Source organism: Fistularia commersonii, chromosome 14, assembly GCF_037954325.1.
Source record: "Fistularia commersonii isolate RoL2024-O1a breed Wild chromosome 14, RoL_Fcom_v1.0, whole genome shotgun sequence".
NCBI classification, from domain to species: Eukaryota; Metazoa; Chordata; class Actinopteri; order Syngnathiformes; family Fistulariidae; genus Fistularia; species Fistularia commersonii.
The window spans coordinates 6,036,781-6,054,496 of NC_141297.1; the positions used below are offsets into that span (position 1 = coordinate 6,036,781).

Below are 17,716 nucleotides of genomic sequence, written 5' to 3' on the forward strand. Positions count from 1 at the left end.
ATGATCAGACTTTTCTTTGAATACGTAGCTTCCAAATATATCACTTTTCGAATTTAACGGTACACACCAGTCGGTGAATACGTGATGTAAATACTGGTATGAGGAAATGGTTGGCAAACAACATGGACTGAGTTGGTGAAAATATTTGGTCTCAAAATGACAATAAGAGTAAATCAGCACCTAACAAACAGATGGAAGTGTGGGTGTGAAATCTGTCTTTTCCTAAATAAACTGACAGGTGTGTTTTGACTGATCTACACCTCAGCTTGTGGTGGTTCTGGTGACCCACTGAATCTCACCCGCACAAAGTTACATGAGCCTTGTCAACTAAAAAATGAACTGAATGTAGACAAATAGTAATAATAATAACAATAAATTAAATAGTAGGAAATTACAACATTTTCTTGGAAATGTTTAATAAAATTGATTTAAATATTATCAAGAAAACTACCCTGAAAATATCCTAAAGTGCTATACATGTGTATGTGTCTACATATATGTATACATAGAAAAAAAATGGTTGATTTCTTTTGAATTACCTGAGCTTAAGTTTTAAAAACAGATATAAAATGTGAACTTTTGACTAAAAATAGTATATAATAATACAATATAATATAATATAATAATAAATGCATCCTAATATTTGTGAACAGGATATAGAATACAACATTGTAATCTAAATTTGATTATCTGAGACCAGTTTAGCGAGGCAGAGGCTCAGGTCTATAGAGTATAAGTTTAAATATAAATATAAATATAAATATAAATCTGACGTACGTGGAGAAAAAGCAGGTATTGTGTGCAGTGTAGCGCGATTTGAATATAAATATGGATTCCATGAAACTATACACATTTGGGAGGGAGTGCAAAATTTTGGGTGCTATGCAAATGATCATCCAGGTAAAATAATGTATTTATATTATTTACACAGTAGCATGGTTACATAAAAACATATAAACAAGCAACCAATAGTGGAAATACACAAAAAAAATGTTTACCGAAGTAATACAAATAATATACGGAAAATAAATACCAAAATATCAATTTACTGTGAGAGTTGGAATGTTGAGGTCTGAACTTGGATGTTTAATAGATAGATAGATAGATAGATAGATAGATAGATAGATAGATAGATAGATAGATAGATAGATAGATAGATCACTTTATCAAGGGGAATATTAATTTGTCACAGCAGCCGGAAACATAAAAAATAAACAAAAATCAAATAAGAAAATACAAAAAGAAAATGTTGAATACAAAAACACGATAAGGGAAGTAAGACAAATAATATAAAGTGTTAGTGTAACACACGAGGAAAATAAATTAATTTACTGCAAGAGCAAGAGTTGCAATGATGAACTGGTATGTATGCATGCATTCATGTATGTACAGGTATGATAGATAGATAGATGGATAACTTTATTAAGAGGATAATTAAATTATCACAGCACCAGTTACATAAAAAATATGTCAAAAAATCAAATAAAAAAATATGAAAAGAAAGTCTGAACTACAAAAATCACTAGAGAGGGAATATACACACACAGAAAACAGGAAAGGTGTACAAATAATATAGCTTCGTATATAGAAAAAATCAAATAAAAAATAAAAAAGAACATTTAAAATACAAAATGGAAATAGGAAAAATAAATGAATGGGAAAAATATAAATACAAAAAAAACAGGGAAAAGACAAAAACAAGGAAGCAAGAGAAATATATATAAAATGTTAGTGGGACACGTGAAGAAATCAGATGAATTTACTGCTGCAATTGCAATGACAAACTGGTATGCATGCATGTATGCATGTATGCATGTATGCATGAATGTATGTATGTATGATAGATAGATGGATAACTTTATTAAGGGGAAAAATTAATTGTCATAGCAGCCAGTTACATAAAAATGAACCAAAAAAATCAAATAAAAAATTCAAAATTAAAATTTGAAATACAAAAATCACTAAAGACGGAATACACACACTGAAAACGGGAACATAATACACATAAAATTGCGAGGTACATGAAAAAACATCTTAACATACAAGTATTGAATAAGAAAAATTAAAATACAAAAAAAAAAACAAGATGAAAAAGACCAAAACAGGGAAGCAAAAGAAATAATATAAAGTGCTAATGGGACACATAAAGGAAATCAAATGAATTCAGTGCTGGAGTTGCAATGACGAACCGGTATGTATGAATGTATGTATGTATGATAGATGATGGATAACTTAATTAAGTGGAAAATGAAATTGTCATAGCAGCCAGAAAAAATGCAAAATGAAAATTTTGAAATACCAAAATCACTTAAGAGGGAATACACACACTGAAAACGGGAACATAATACACATAATATTGGGAGGTACATGAAAAAACATTTTAACATACAAGTATTGAATAAGAAAAATTAAAAAAACATAACAAAAAAAAAACAAGATGAAAAAGACAAAAACAGGGAAGCAAATGAAATAATATTAAGTGTTAATGGGACACATGAAGGAAATCAAATGAAGTCACTGCTGGAGTTGCAATGACGGGCTCTGAACTTGGATGTGCGTGTTTTCGTGCAAGTGAGTCTTGTGCACGCGCATGTGCGCGCTCCTCGCCGCCGCCGCCGCCGCCGCGTCCCCTTTAAGAGCACCATGGCACCTCTCAAGTCGCGGCAGACATTTTTCAATGCAAGATTTTTCCTTGCATAAATTATGTTCATGACGTAGTGCAAAAAAGGGCCAATTTTGTGGCAATTCCGCGGGACTTCGCGGCCCGAAATGTGAGCGTCGGGGGGGCGGGGGCGGCCGGCCGAAGGATCCCGGGCCGCGGAGGAAAAAGAAGGGGGTTTTCGTCATTAAATATTAAGAGAGAGGAGAATCCCCCCCCCCACTCCTGTCGGTGGTACGAGGGCTCCTTATCAATGCAAAACAGCTCTTTTGTGTGCAGCCGGCGGCGCCCGTCTGGGCGGCTGAGGTGAATTTTTAATTATGTGCGAGCGAAACAAACTGTGACGGCGAGTCGCGGAGGAGCTTCGGCGGCGGATCGGCCCGGTAATCCCGCGGTAAGTTGGGCGCAATAACCGGGGGGGGAGGCGGGAGAGCGGGGAGGGGGGAGAGTCTTCCGTCCTTCCTTCCCGAAATGGCGAAAATGGTGGTAGAGGTAGAGGGGAGGGTGAGTTTTCCTTTTCTTTTTTTTTTTTTTTTTTTTTTTTTTTTTGGTTAATATGCAATGCTCGTAATTAGCATAATTTATATATTTATGATAAGGAGAGGGAAATACATAATGGCGAGGCGCGGGTCGCGGCGGCTCCCGGTGCGGGAGGGAGGGGGGGGGGGAGTGGGCGACATGGCGATACTTTTATCGGGCAGGATGTTGGGTGTTGAGGGGGGGCGTCGAAGTTTTGACACATCCATATTTTCGACGTTGGGGCTTTTTTTATTTGCAGCGGGGAAATGCATCCTCTTCCTGAATTTGCAATCACCCCCCCTCCTCCTCCTGCTCCTCATCCTTCCCCTGCACGTTTTTCTGCAGCTCAGATGCAACATACTAGGGGGCTGTTTTGCCAACCCCCCCTTTCTAAATAGTCCTACCCTGCCTAAGAAATAGTAGATGAATTTAAATAAAAAACAGAAAGGGTCCAAATCTACGTGGAGGTTTGCAGGTTGTCGGTCCCGGCCTCTCCAGTTGGTGTCTAAAGGCTCATTCCTTGTTCAATTCCCGCGCTCGTCCCAGCCTGTGGAAGTGCCTTTGAGCAAAATGCGGAAACCCCAACTGCTCAGTTTGCCTTCTGCTCATGGTTGGGTTGCTGGGAATGTCAAAATATAAAGTCCTTTTTTTTTTTTTTTTTTTTTTGGGTGTGTGTGTGTGTGCAGGATGCCAGGGGGACGCCGACGGCGCCGCTGCAGAGAGCCATGAAGTCCCAGGACCCTCCCGCCAAAGACGCCCCTCTCACTGTCAACGAGCAGGTACCGAATTCACCCAGGGGGTCTCGCCCGTCCGTCCGCCCGCCTGTTCGCCTGCCGCGCTCGAACCGAGGCTCCCGAGACCGACAGTCAGGCCCTGGGGCGGTATCAGTTTACACGCAGGGGTCAAGTCGGTGAAGTAAGCCGCTGCCTTCGGGAGCGAATCAGTAAAAGCGCCATTCGGTCATTTTGTCATCACACAGGTGACGTAAACGCACCATGCAATGGGATTTCGACGATAACCCCCGACAACGCTCGCCGGCTATTATTGCAATCAATCATCGATCACTTGCCAGTTCCCCTGCGCCGTTGAGAAGCGCCGACTGAGCGGCGTAGAGAATTATGGCCGTTTAATTAATAATTAATAAAGCTTGTTGTTGCGCGCCGGTGGGAAATGACAAACGTGAGCTGGCCGGTGCTGACCTTTGACCTTTGGCTGGTGCTGACGCCCCCCCCCCCCCACACACACACATGACGTCTGATTTTAAGTCTGATGCAATTAATCAAATTTTTCATTTAATTTTCTGTTCCTTCCTCCGTTCAGTTTCCCCCTGAAAGTCTGAACAACGGCAATGTTAGTTTCCAAATCAGATAATTTGTTTGTGTCAATGCAGAAAAGGGGGGTAGGAGGTGGAACGGGGGGGCCGAGGTCCGTTTCCCATCAGTGCGGACCAAAGTACGAGATGCATCATCGTACAAGTGACGGTGCACGTCAGCAGAATAAATAGCTATTGCGGCCAGCTGGCTTCCTGATTTCAAAATGCGACAAGGAGGTCGGAAAACACAAGCTTTTAATCTCAAAAATTAATATTTAATATCAGCGCACTTAATGTGATAACAAAAAAGAGGATATTTTAGCTTAAGGAGCTTAAAATGGTCTCCCAACTCGAACACCTCTCTTTTATTTTCATTCTTTCCACCGTGTAAAAAAGCAGAAGGCCACACGATTGCACGGCAGCAAACCCTCACCCCACATTTGTTTTCCTCTTCAGAGGGGGAAAACCTTTCTGGAGCGATCACGTGATCGACACAGATTTTTAACGTTTGCTCAACGCACAGTGACTCAAATCCCTAAAATTTCCACTCCCTGCTGCGGGTGGCCAAGATGGGCGACAAAATGACATATCAGCTTCTCGGGGGAGAGTTTGAGCCTGAATAAATGAAGATGGGAAAGTGGGGTGACATAAAGTAGTTCCCCTGCTCCGCAGCAAGGACTTATCCTTTCACCAGATGCTTCCCGTTTAATGTACGACGTTTACAGACAGACAGCAGACAGTCGTCGGGGGGGGGGATTCGTCAGCGATGATCTTGCAACGTCAGGGCCTCAAAGAATGTAAACAAGGTAGTCCGTCTCAGCTGCTGGCTGATGGAGGGCCATCTTGATACAGATCGATCGCGGCGCCGCATAAATAGATATACAACCATTCACTCTTTCATTCACACATCTGGGCTATTTAGAAAGTCCCTTGTTTGATTCCAACAGTAGGCCTTCCTCCATAAAATCCATGATTTTATGTCTCTGAAGGATGTGTGAATAAATGAGGTATACTGATATGTATGATGGACTGGTGACGGGTCCTGCTTCTTTGCCCAATGACAGCTCTGCTAGTTCAGAATAAGCAGTATTCCTGTAGATGTTGATGGATGAATGAGTGAAGCTTATTAATGAATTTAAGTTCAAACGTGAACGTTAACACTTGTTCATTTCACATCTGTTTGATGGATCCCCGATATCACACCGACCTCTTTCCTATGGATGTCCACTTCACGGTTTATTATCATTCTCTATTACCGGTTTATTCAAAAGCGATAAAAGTATGAATGTCAGTTTTATCTTACGTTTCACCTTTGGCCACATTTACAGCGTCTTAAAACTCAAATGTCCTTCAAGTGTCAGACCCCCTGCCTTCCGTCATGATTCGGCCAAGAGCTCATCCGGAGTCGCAGAATCGTCGGCGGGGCGTCATCGGATTTGATTTGTTCTATATATTTTTTAGGTGAATCATACGCCGTGTAGTATTGGAAGCGTGATTAAAAACAATATGGAAACTGATACCGTCCGAGCCCTGCGGTCGTCCCCGCCTTCTCCCGCCACCGTCTTGCGTGTCGACCGGGACTCCGCAGCATTTCACCGAGACCACGACATCCACCTTTTTATCACCTAACCCCACCCTCCCACTCTTCTGTGCTCGCGTGGGCCACGGTCTGTAAAATGACGTGCCTAACATTGAATTCTCTTGTTTTTTTTTCTCTCTCTCTCTCTCTAGTAATTGTGAGCAGGCGTTGTCAGCAAAAAAAAAAAAAAAAAAAAGCAATGCTCTTCATGGAGGCTCGGCGAGAAGTCGGAGAGCATTGCTTGAGTTGCTCGTTGCCCGATGCTCCCGTCGTTGTTTTGGTGAATTCATGCTTGTTTCATTTGTGTGTGTGTTTGTGTTTTTGGTTCGGGCCGCTGTGTCCTAACATGTGCTCGGCTTCTCTGTCCTCCTTAGCCGCTCACTGTCTGACCGCAGACGTCTTTTTTCAGCCATTTAAATCCTGCACTTTGAAATTCCCTGCCAAAGACGACCAGGTACGCATCCTCCTTTCTCTTTTGCTGCGTTGTGTCTCTGCACCTTGTCGTCTCCCCCCTCCCCCCCCCCCACCTCCCTGACCGCCCACCATCCTCCACCTCGGGTCACAGGTTTTTTTATTTTGTGAAATCCGGCGAATGACCGGAGGTCCGATCTACCATTTTGTAGAGCTTTATATGGAAATTCAGCTGGAAAACCAGTACGGAGAAATCCAGGCCCGATCCGAGCCCTGAACCACACCCGGGTAACTTCCCTTTTTCAGCCAGAGCCTGATTTAGGGGGTGGAAGTTTTCCGGAGACACTAAAAAAAAACAAACATTATATGTCAGATTTTAATCCTCCGCCGTGGAAAAAGCCCCAAATTAGCCTCCCGACGAGCCCGGTCATTTTTCTCTACGGACGAAAAGGATTTTGGAGTCGTGTCTAATCTGTGTCTCGGGAAAAGCCGAGGACTGACACTGACCTCACATGAACGCAATCGAATCCAATCATCCTCTCTGAAAAGAAAGTCGTGTAACTTGAGAAATAAATAGCAGGGGCGCTGCTGCCTGGAACTGATCCACCTGAGCCACCCGGGTCTTTTCTTCTTCGACAAAAGACTGCAAAGCGCACGGCGAATACGGCGGGAAAAATGAATGGATAATAATGAATCGACAGATTTAAACAGACGCCCCTTCCACCCGGCAACACCCCTCAGGCCTAAAGCTCTACGACTTGATCGTAAAAGTACGAAAAGCACGAAATAGCAATCGGCGAGGATCCATGTCCGCCGAAACGTTTCTGATCGTGTGCGACGCGGATTTGCGTCCCGAATTCGCATCAAGTCTCACGCGAGGCTCCCGATGCGCGAAATAAACCTGCTGCGATTCGTTCATGTCAGGGCAACCAGGGGGAGTTCTGTGATGGAAGTGGAAAAAATCCACCGGACTCAGACATGGAGAAACACTTTGGTGGACACGGGCTGAGAGGATTTTTTTTTAAAAAAGTTTCCATTTGGAGCCATCTGACCTCACGTTGTCTCTCTCTTTGATCATTGTCACAGGTCATTGTGATGTCTGGACATGAGACCATCCGTGTGCTTGAGGTCGAGGTCGACGCGTCCCTGCCGCCGCCCGGTCCCGACGGGAAGAACGAAGGAAAAGCCGAGGAGGGAGCGGCTCAGCCCGTAGGGCAACCCGGAGGAGGAGGCGGCGGCGCCGCCCCGGACGACCCGGCTGTGCCCCCTGGCGGAGCGGGTGAGTCACGACGGTGTCGCGAGCGGCACGCTTCAAACATCGGTAAACACCGACTCTGTGTCTCCGCAGCGCCGGGCGAGCAGCAGGTGGCTCCCGTAGAAGCGCCGGCTCCCGCGGTCCAAACGCTGGCTCCCGCCGTTCCCATCAGCGTGTCCTTGCCGCAGCCGCAGGCAGCCATGCCCGTCGCCGTTCAAGGCTGCCCTCAGGTACGACCGCTTCTTCACACGCTCGCTTCCCGGCTCAGCGAGGACGGCAATAGCGAAAACGCCTCCCACGCGTTATGCAAGATCCCGGGCACGGGGCCTGGCGCAGGTGCCGCAGCTGATTTTCCCAAATACCTCTTTATGATTTTCTTCCCGTGCCGCCCACATTGTTTAAATCGCGGACATCCACGTTCCCGTCGCCGCGGCTTTTTCTGTTTTGAATGTCAGAGATGGCTTCCCCCACCCCGGAACAAAACACGATTCTAGAAATAGGTCCCTTCATCGCTCTGGTAAAATAATCGAGGCGTTATCTGCGCGACTTTCGGCCGGCCTGGTTTTCCCCTCCCGTTTTGTCGTAAAGTTCTTTCGCCGTTCCTCTGGAACAACAACTCCACAGATAAGGATGATCCCGCGGTCGATCCCGCGGTCGATCCCGGCTACGCTCCGATACCGCGCTCCACCTCGGGCCCCCCGGTCAGGCCCCCGTCCTCCCCCCCTTTCCCCGGACACAGAGGTTATCTGCATGAATAATGGCCGGCGTCCTGCGCGTGGAGGCGGCAGCACATGAAGACATTAACTCCTGCCCGGCGAAGACAGCCGAGTCAGCAGCGCTGGCGGCTTGGGGGGGGGGGGATCAACCCCTCGCATTGCAGGAGCTCCTGGTGCAGGAGTCTGGTTTGAAAAGCAAGGAGAGGTTTTTGCCTTTTAAAATAAAGCAAATTCAAAAACGGGGCGGTGCAGTGGTTGGCGTCGACGCCTCGCAGCAGGAACGCACCAGGTTCGACTCCGTGTGAAGTCTCCGTGTACTCTTTCGGGTTCTCCGGTTTCCTCCCGTGGTCTAAAAACATGCAATTCAGTGGAGCCTCAAAATCTGGCAGACGTGTGAAAGAGTAGGTGAATGTGTTCTGTATAACTTTTGAATGTAGGATGAATGGTTGTATCTGTAGATGACTTGAAAATGAGAGAATTAAACAATATGATGTCTTCTTGACGAAATCTTCTCGTCGTGGCAACTGAATTTTTTCACTTGAAGATGTTCCGCCCCTCATCCTAGAGGCTTCTTCAGTTCTAATGTCCAATGGGGAGTTTCTGAATATAATCAGAATAAACTTTATTTATTCCTTAGAGGCAATTTAGGGAAATAATTGATATATACCAGGGGTGGGCAAACTATGGCCCGCGGGCCACGTCCAGCCCGTTGGTCTCTATCATCCGGCCCACCAAAGTTTGGTACAGAATTCATATTTGATGAATGTGGGAGCTCAAACATTTTTTGGTGCTACTTGTGAATTTTCCTGAGCTGAATGACACAGATTAGCTTTGTGATTTAGCCTTTACTGTGCACATACTGACACACATGAATGAGCTGGACGTGAAGCTACAAGGGAAAAAACAATTTGTCCGTGAAACGTCCGAGCCTTCAAAACCAAGCTGGTGTTATTTTCAAAGTAAATGTCAGACAACATTTAGACAAATGTCGGACGAATCTGATATGTATTGTTAGCAGATTTTTTTTATTATTTTTTTTCAATGAATCGTATCTTGTGCTGACTCGGCCCGTCCGTCAAATTTCAAAAGTCAATGCGGTCCCTGAGCCAAAAAGGTTGCCCACCCCTGATCTATAATTTTATATTGGGAAACTCCACAAACATATATGACGTTGACTGGTCGTATGTTTTTGACAAGTGAATGAGAGAGTGAACGGTTGCATTTCTTTCGATGATGTGTGAATGGTTGTATGTCTGTTTGGGGGCACGTGATGGACTGGTCCAGTGTGAGCCCCGCCTCTCCCCCAATGCACTGTAGTTTGACCAAACTAATGGAAAATAAAGAGGTCAGAAAGTCTGCATCCTCAAATAAACATCTTGCCCTTCACAGGTGCTGTCACAGGAGAGTCTGGCCACCCTGATGACCGGTATGCTGGCCCAGACGGGCTCCTTGGGCCAGCCCCTGCTCATCCCCCTCAGCATGGCGGGCTCCATCGGTGGCCAGGGGGGTCTTGCGGTCCTCACCCTGCCGACGACCAGCGTCGCAACTCTCCCCGGGCTCGCCGCCGCCGCCACACCGGCCGGGAGCCTCTTCAAGCTGCCCTTCGCTGGGCTGCAAGGTACAATGCTACCGTCGGGAGCACCGTCATGATTAGCCCGATGCTAATATATTAGCCGATGGCTAAGTCCGACCCTCCATCCCAGGGCAGAAATAGCTTCCGCAGCGGCCAAAGGGGCTTTACACTCACGCCATTCTTTGCCAAGATTTATTCAAAATGCTAACATTTGAATTCTAAGGAAATATGTTGTTTTTAGAAGATCGGGTTGACTGATAAAGATCAATGAGTCTGAAGAAGGCCGAGAGCAGCAGGATGCAACTCGTAGCTCGTCGGTTTAAAGCCGAGGAATCAAAAGGATTTGGTTCAGAATCGGCTCCCCGGCAGGAATAAAAACAGCATGAAATCTTTCTGAAAAATAATAAGAATTGTTTTAAGAATTTGCTTTTTTTTTTTTTCAAATTATTTGGTTTTACGCAGAAATACTCAGTGGGCCCGAGTATGACCCCATGGAGCCAGTGTGGTTTTAGATTCAAAGCCCGTTAATATTCTGCGCTTTTTATTTTTATTCAGCGTGGTGCAATAACTTACAAATATTATAAAAGTAACTCAGCGTGGAATTGTTCTTTCCCCGCAGCTACGACAGTCCTGAATTCAGTACAGCCCGGACTGCAGACGAGCGCGCAGACGGTGTTCCAGCCTCAAGCGGCTTCCATCCAGCCGGCTCAGTCCGCGGCGCAGCAGGCTACGTGTCAGCTGACGCAAGCGACCAACGCCCAAGTTGCCACGACGACGGCGGCTCAGCCGGTCTCGGCCCCAACCTCCACCTCCCAGTCCAACATCTCGGTGGCGGCTCTTCAAACGGCCGGGCTGTCCATCAACCCCGCCATTGTAAGACCCTCAACTAAATAGGCGGCCTTTTTTTTTTTTTTTTTCACCACCTGCTTTTTGTTTTTGACTTTTTTTTTTTTTTGTCCTCTCCGCCTAGATCAACGCTGCTTCCCTGGGAGCACAGACCCAGTTCCTCAGCTCCCTCACCTCCACGCCCATCATCACCAACGCCATGTCCAACATGGCCGGCATCACCAGCCAGATCATCACCAACGCCCAGGGCCAGGTTTTATCAAATGCTCACAGCATTTTCTCGACGTTCTCTCGGACCGTTCGGACTCCCCGACCCTCAGAATAAAGGCGCCCCGACTGACTGCGTTAATCATTCGCAATGATTACGCCTGGAATAGATCACCTTTAATCATTTTTAATTACATTTTATGACCCTCCCATCTGTGTCTGGCTTGGGAATGGCAGCTCAGTTGTATATTTCTAGCTATAAAGAACCCTCCCTGCTCGCTGACCAGAGACAAGATGCTTGATTCAGATTCAAGAGATGCCAGATTCAAAGCGTTTGTTGTCATATGTACAGTCTGGAAACATGTTTCCCCCGTAAAAATTAAATTCTTATCTTGCTGTCCGCAGCGAGATCAGATAGGTAGCATGTAAATAACAATATAATTGCTATGACATGTAAATGCTGCAAAGAAATGTAAACAGTATGTGCAGGTGTAATGCAAATGGAAATATTCACTTTAGGTGATTTTGTTTCCCATGCCACGTTGACTGATAATAAAGAAGAATAAATGGAAAGGGGGGAAAAAATAGGGAGATGGTAGATCATTGCTCTCCCTGTACAGGGGGTTTTCGACCTACGCCGTCCTCAACTCGCTGTGATTCGACTCCATAGCAGTGATCCCATAAATCGTTTTAAAAATAAATTTCAATCGTAAGCAGCTAGGCGTAAAATGAAAGCATCGCGGGCGAGGCTTGTTTGACGGATGCAACAGTGTGACCTCCCGGCGTAGGCCCTTCGGGTTGCTTTGTTTACATCCGATCTCTTATTTTTACGTTTGCGTTTTTCATTACGGTTTCACTTTTGTAATTTTTTTTTTGGTTCTGTTTGGTTCTAGTTCAGTTTCTAGATGTGTATGGTTGGCCTCAGGGTGTTGTAGGTTAGGTGAGTGACCGAGGCTGCAATAGTTCCGACGTGCGTTGAATACCGCTTTACGTAAATCCGTTGGGACCCCCTGAATTTCTCTTTAAAACCAACAAGCCTCTCGTGATGTTTGCTCCATCTCTCCATCCCCGCGTCCCAGCGCTCTTGTACAGGGACTATAATTTGGAGAGACTTGATTTCATTAGAATTGCTAATCAGACATTTTTTTGTTTCGACGGGGAAGGGTGGGGGCGCCAGCTCATCGCACGGATCCTTAATATTCCATTTCCGTTATCTCCAGGTTATCGGAACCCTCCCGCTGCTGGTGAATCCGGCCTCTCTGGCCGGAGGTGCCGCCACCCCCACCCTCCCCCTCCAGGGTCTCCAGGTGCAGGCCGTTGCCCCGCAGCTGCTTCTGAACACCCAGGGTCAGCTCATCGCGGCGGTGGGGAACGGTCCGGCCGCGGTCACCGCCCCCGCCACCGTCCTTCCGAAAGCCGCCGCCGCCCCTCTGACTCTCAGCAAACCTAACTCGCAGGTAGAAGTGATGTTTTATTTATTCGATTAATTAACAAATTCATCGGCTTGTGCAAACGAGCGGTACGATCTATCTCCTCAGGATCTGTGTGTCTCCACCCAGGCCGCAGCCACGGCCGTCACCCAGTCGCCGGTCGTCATCGCCCCGCAGCCGTCGGTGCTGAAGACGGCCACCGCGCTCTCCTCGGCGGCTCCGATCACCTGCGGAGACGTGGCGAAAGTGGGCCAGCTCGTCAGCAGTGCGTACACCTGCTCTTTCTCTCCAAACAGAAGATCTATTTTTAAGCGGGCGGGTATTTTTAATCAAACTCTTCCCAATGGCAGAGCCGCAGCAGGCGGTCAGCGGCGAGGAAGGCATTAATCTGGAGGAGATCCGCGAGTTCGCCAAGAATTTCAAGATCCGCCGGCTGTCCTTGGGTCTTACTCAGACACAAGTAGGCCAGGCGCTCACCGCCACCGAGGGCCCGGCCTACAGCCAGTCGGCCATCTGCAGGTATGTCTCACCCTGCCCACGGCAATTTGATGCGGTTAGAAATGCGTTTTATTCATTTACTGTGATATCCGGACTATTAAGCGCACCTGAATATAACCTCCGCCTGCTAAAAGTACATGAATATATGTAAATAAATATATGTGTACACATATAGGCCGCACTTGTTTATAAGCCGCAGGTAAGATGTTTACACAGAAACTTTTTTTTACTTTTTATTTAATACATACCTGTACCATCCACAAATACGCACTGGAAATGCTTTTTTTTCTGAACAGTGCCTGTAAGACGGCTGATGAAAAAGATTAATAATGAATAACACAAGGAAAAGTCCATCCATTTTCCATCCCCGTTTTGTCCCGCTCCAGCCGATCGCTATCTTCGTCTTCCTCTTGCGCACTAAAACCATTAAAGTTGTCTTTGACAGTGTCAGAACTGAACAGCCTCAGAATTTGACGGTAATTTCATTTGTCCGATGTGACGAGGCTAAATGTTTTGGCGGCACGAAGCTCGTCAGCCCAAAAAAAGGCCATAAATTGTTTAAACCGCAGTGTTCAAAGGGTTTTTAAAAGTAGGGGCTTGTCGTCAGGATATTACTGCATTAACCCTAGAACACTTATGTTAAAATAAGTAACACCATCACTAATATCCTGGATAAAATACAGTTTTCAACAATTTATAGATGGGCCGATGGGAGGAGGGAAACAAACATACAATTAATAACATCAGTGAGCAGCCTGAAGCTACCCAAGGACCCATAAAACACAATGGCAACACAATGAAAATCACATGACAAGAATTGCGTGGGTGAAAATCACCTGACATTAGTGTTCTGGGGTTAAAATCAATTATTTTAAAAGTTTTCTAAAACATCTGCCACTGAGCCCACAAACAAACAAAATCCAGATTTTCTTATTCATATTCTAAAAATAAATAAGCTGTTGTGGCATATATGTGGAATTTTTATTTTTTGAGACGTACAAACATTCACCCATGCAACGGTTCACTCACTCATTCACAAATAGGCGGTTTCGGGTGGCAAAGGACAATTAATATTTAATTTCTGAGACATGCAACCATTCGCTCGTCTTATTCACACGTCATTTATAGATACAGGACTGTCTCAGAAAATTAGAATATTGTGATAAAGTTCTTTATCATCTGTAATGCAATTACAAAAGCAAAAATGTCATACATTCTGGGTTACAAATCAACTGAAATATTGCATTTTATTATTTTTATATCGCTAATTATGGCTTACATCTTAAGAAAACTCAAATATCCTATCTCAAAATATTAGAATATCATGAAAAAGTAATTTTTGTTTTTTTAATTGCATTAGAGAAGATACAGAACTTTATCACAATATTTCAATTTTCTGAGAAAGTCCTGTATACAACCGTTCTCACTCATTCACAAACAGGCCATTTAAGGTGACAAAGGAAAATGAATATTTAATCCAGACGCGCCGTGGACCAGCTCCGGCTCCCTATCTGCTCCATTTGACCCACGGCTCGAGCCAGAATCCCGATTTCAACGACGCATCTAATTCAAGAGTTCTGTCATATTCAGAAATATACGTAGTGGTACCTGTTTTGTAAATAATGTGCGGGATATTTTATCTGGAATTGTTCCGGAAGCTGGAAGGGATTTTATCGCAGAGAGACGCAATAGATGCAAAGGTCCAGAGGGGCAGACGGCGAGAAATCCGTATGACAGTTCAAGGCCGAAAACCTTGAAATCCAACACAACATACGGTATATCCACTGGCTGAAAGGTAATGACCAACACACACCTGAGACACATCGGGGCTGACAATTAGAGGAGCGAAAGATGAGAAGAGCAGCGGGGAGCCGGCAGAGGGAAAGAGATGAAGACCGTGGCAAAGCGGCGGTGATCAAACCCAAAGAAAGGGAAAACACGAGCAGAGGGATGTAAAGAAAACCAAGGCTCGCCAGGGACCCGACCGCTGAATAAAACAGGAAGGAGCTTAAAAAGGCTCTTAAACTAAAAATACACCCAAATAAATTAGCGCGGAAAAAACACGGACGTCCGAAATAGAGCTAATGAGGAACTTTTAAAATCCTGACGGGCTCGGGCTCATAACAGTAGATCGCAGCTCCACTAATAAACAGAACAGACATTTATTTTGACCATAAAACTTTAAATATTCTCACAGATTGACACGGAGAGTTTTCTTCCACTTGCAGGTTCGAAAAGCTGGACATCACCCCCAAGAGCGCGCAGAAGCTGAAGCCGGTGCTGGAGAAGTGGCTGGCCGAGGCCGAGCACTGGAATCAGAAAGGCCAGCAGAACCTGATGGAGTTCGTCGGCGGCGAGCCGTCCAAGAAACGCAAGCGGCGCACCAGTTTCACGCCCCAGGCCATCGAGGTGCTCAACTCCTACTTCGAGAAGAACTCTCTGCCAACGGGCCAGGAGATCACGGAGATCGCCAGGGAGCTGAACTACGACCGCGAGGTCGTGCGTGTTTGGTTCTGTAACCGACGGCAGACGCTGAAAAACACGAGCAAGATAAACGTCTTCCAGGTCCAGTAGCCATGTCGCTTTTGGGGAGAGAGAAAAAAAAAAAATCAAAACATTTCATACGCTGTCACGGACGTGGATTCTGTGAGCAACACTTCTCAAACTTGAGACGATATGAGGAGGTGAAGGATATCACACAACAGTCAAGACTTACTAAAGAGTACTAAAAACAGAGTTATTGTGTTTTGAGGCTGTAAATGTGTCAATGCATGTTTCTCCTATTGTATTCAATGATAATACATTGATAATAACATGTCCTTTTTTTTAAAAAAAAAGGAAACTTTTATACAAGTGATTTTTTTAGGGTACACCTCTGAATTCTCTTTGTCACATTGACTCTGTGGCGCATTGAGTGGCATTAATCTCACGTGTGGATAATGCGCTCCTGCCGTGGACGCTTGTCTTTGCTGCTGGTCGCCCCCATTGCGGAGGTTTTATTTTTGTTGTTTGTCTGTCCGTCGGCTGCGTAACACAAAATCTACCTGGACGATTCTTGACACATGCTAAGGAGGAAGAAGGACCTATTTTGATTAGGGGGCAGATCCATTTCACAAATAGCTTAAAAACTGCTACTTCTTTTTCTATTTTTCTTTTTTGTCTTTCCTAAACGGACCTCGCTAGGCGCCTGTGCTCGAGTGCACTTCAAGTCTATTTTGTATTCATGCAGTATTTGTACCGCGGCAGCAGCTGTCACGTGTAAAACACAAAGAAAATACACATAATAATGTATAAGATGCAAAGCAGAAATTCAGTTTTATAAAAAAAAAATTGTTTATCAGAATTTGGGATTGGAGCAACAACAACAGTAACAACAACCATTTTTGGGACAATCATCATGTTAATGTTTGTTATTGATAATCATGAACTTTCATTGTTTGTCTTATTTCCTCATATGTTTATCATCATCACAGTGCAGGGTGTCTCACAGGAAGGTCAGTTGCAGTTCTATCCATGATGCTGCAACACTAAACACATTTTCATTTTTTATATCTATATATATATATGTAGTGTTTCATTTGTGAGTTATGTGTATCTATGTATATGTAACTTTTTATTTAATGTGTTAATGATTTACTGGGTGCTTTCGTAACATACTGGTTCGGAATTTTTCATCCCCAAGGTCAAACGATCTTCAAAATAAGCGCATCGTCGACCTCTTGAGCTAATTTCGAGTAGTCTTACATAAGCGATGCATTTGTGCCAGATTTTTTTTTAGCTATCTTTAATAAGCCTTATGTAAATCAAATTGAATGACAGAATTACGTTTTGTGAATAGTCGTGCAGCCACGGAAGCGGTACCGTTGTCTTGTAAGTTTTTGACTTTTAAGTCGATTTTGTGTTTGCATGTGCCGTATGAAGTCTTTTCCTATAGTACGTTACAACGATGGTTATTTTTTACCTCTTTTGCTAATTTTCAATAATAATTTGCACTTTAGTGACAGTTTGAAGAGTAAAAGGGAGGCGGCTGGTTTGGTACAGTGTACGGTTCCAGTTGCTTCGATGAGAGAATCGAATTTTTGAGTTGCCGGGCAGTGAAAGTTTTTTCTAAAATGTAGCAGTACCTTCAACATTGCAATCATCAGCATTTCAAACATATGATTAATGTAAATTTTATGCAGGTTAAATAAGCAAGTATCCCAAGCTATATTACCTTTACCTTTGAAAGACATTTGGGTTCATAAGGGACAACGAATTGTGCATCCAGCCTCATCCTCGCCTCTCCAGCAGACCTGTAATTTCAGTGGATGCCGACTCAACAATTACAATTAATATTGCAGTGGTTTTGCATTAACATGCATTTAACCTTAGTTTTAATTATGGAAAGACAATAACTGATATTGTTTAATAGCCTATATGATGTTAGCAACAGAGCAAAGGAGCTAAATTAGAATAAGAAGATATTGTTTAACTCAGCAAAGCACATTACAAAGTTTAGGTATTTGCAAGGCAGCAAAAAAAAAAAAAAAAAGTTGGATTTTTTTTGTAATTTTCCGTCAGATTAATCAAATGACTATCTTAAATAAAGAATCCGTATTGTATATCGATCTGTTTCAATTGCATTTGTAAATGAGGGAGACAATGTCCTTTCCAAGAGTCTCTTGACAGGGAACATCCGGCCGCTAGGTGGCGGTAAAGAACACAACCAGTC

At 44.6% G+C, this 17,716-nt stretch overlaps 1 protein-coding gene across 5 annotated transcripts; it reads left to right on the forward strand.

The window, feature by feature from the left end:
• The first annotated feature begins 2,638 nt into the window (after positions 1-2,638).
• pou6f1 (POU class 6 homeobox 1) lies at positions 2,639-17,606 on the forward strand. Of its 5 annotated transcripts, none has more exons than XM_086159816.1 (13): positions 3,021-3,053; positions 3,865-3,957; positions 6,222-6,349; positions 6,479-6,523; positions 7,567-7,759; positions 7,829-7,965; positions 9,841-10,069; positions 10,644-10,897; positions 10,995-11,123; positions 12,298-12,534; positions 12,616-12,772; positions 12,858-13,026; positions 15,234-17,606. In XM_086159816.1, exons 3-13 carry the CDS (start codon positions 6,269-6,271, stop codon positions 15,577-15,579), a joined length of 1,977 nt encoding a protein of 658 aa, XP_086015942.1. In that variant the 5' UTR covers positions 3,021-3,053; positions 3,865-3,957; positions 6,222-6,268; the 3' UTR covers positions 15,580-17,606. The 5 variants fall into 5 exon arrangements, with proteins under 5 accessions (XP_086015946.1, XP_086015944.1, XP_086015945.1 ...); XM_086159817.1 differs by having other exon boundaries at positions 12,637-12,772; XM_086159820.1 differs by lacking the exon at positions 6,222-6,349 and having other exon boundaries at positions 2,639-3,053; positions 12,637-12,772; positions 15,234-17,604.
• Positions 17,607-17,716: the final 110 nt, after the last annotated feature.

Coding starts and splice junctions, on each gene's coding strand:
- pou6f1 (XM_086159816.1), top strand. CDS start 6,269: ATGCTCTTCATGGAGGCTCGGCGAGAAGTCGGAGAGCATTGCTTGAGT. Junction 7,760..7,828: donor TGTGCCCCCTGGCGGAGCGG/GTGAGTCACGAC, acceptor GTGTCTCCGCAG/CGCCGGGCGAGCAGCAGGTG. Junction 10,898..10,994: donor TGTCCATCAACCCCGCCATT/GTAAGACCCTCA, acceptor CTCTCCGCCTAG/ATCAACGCTGCTTCCCTGGG.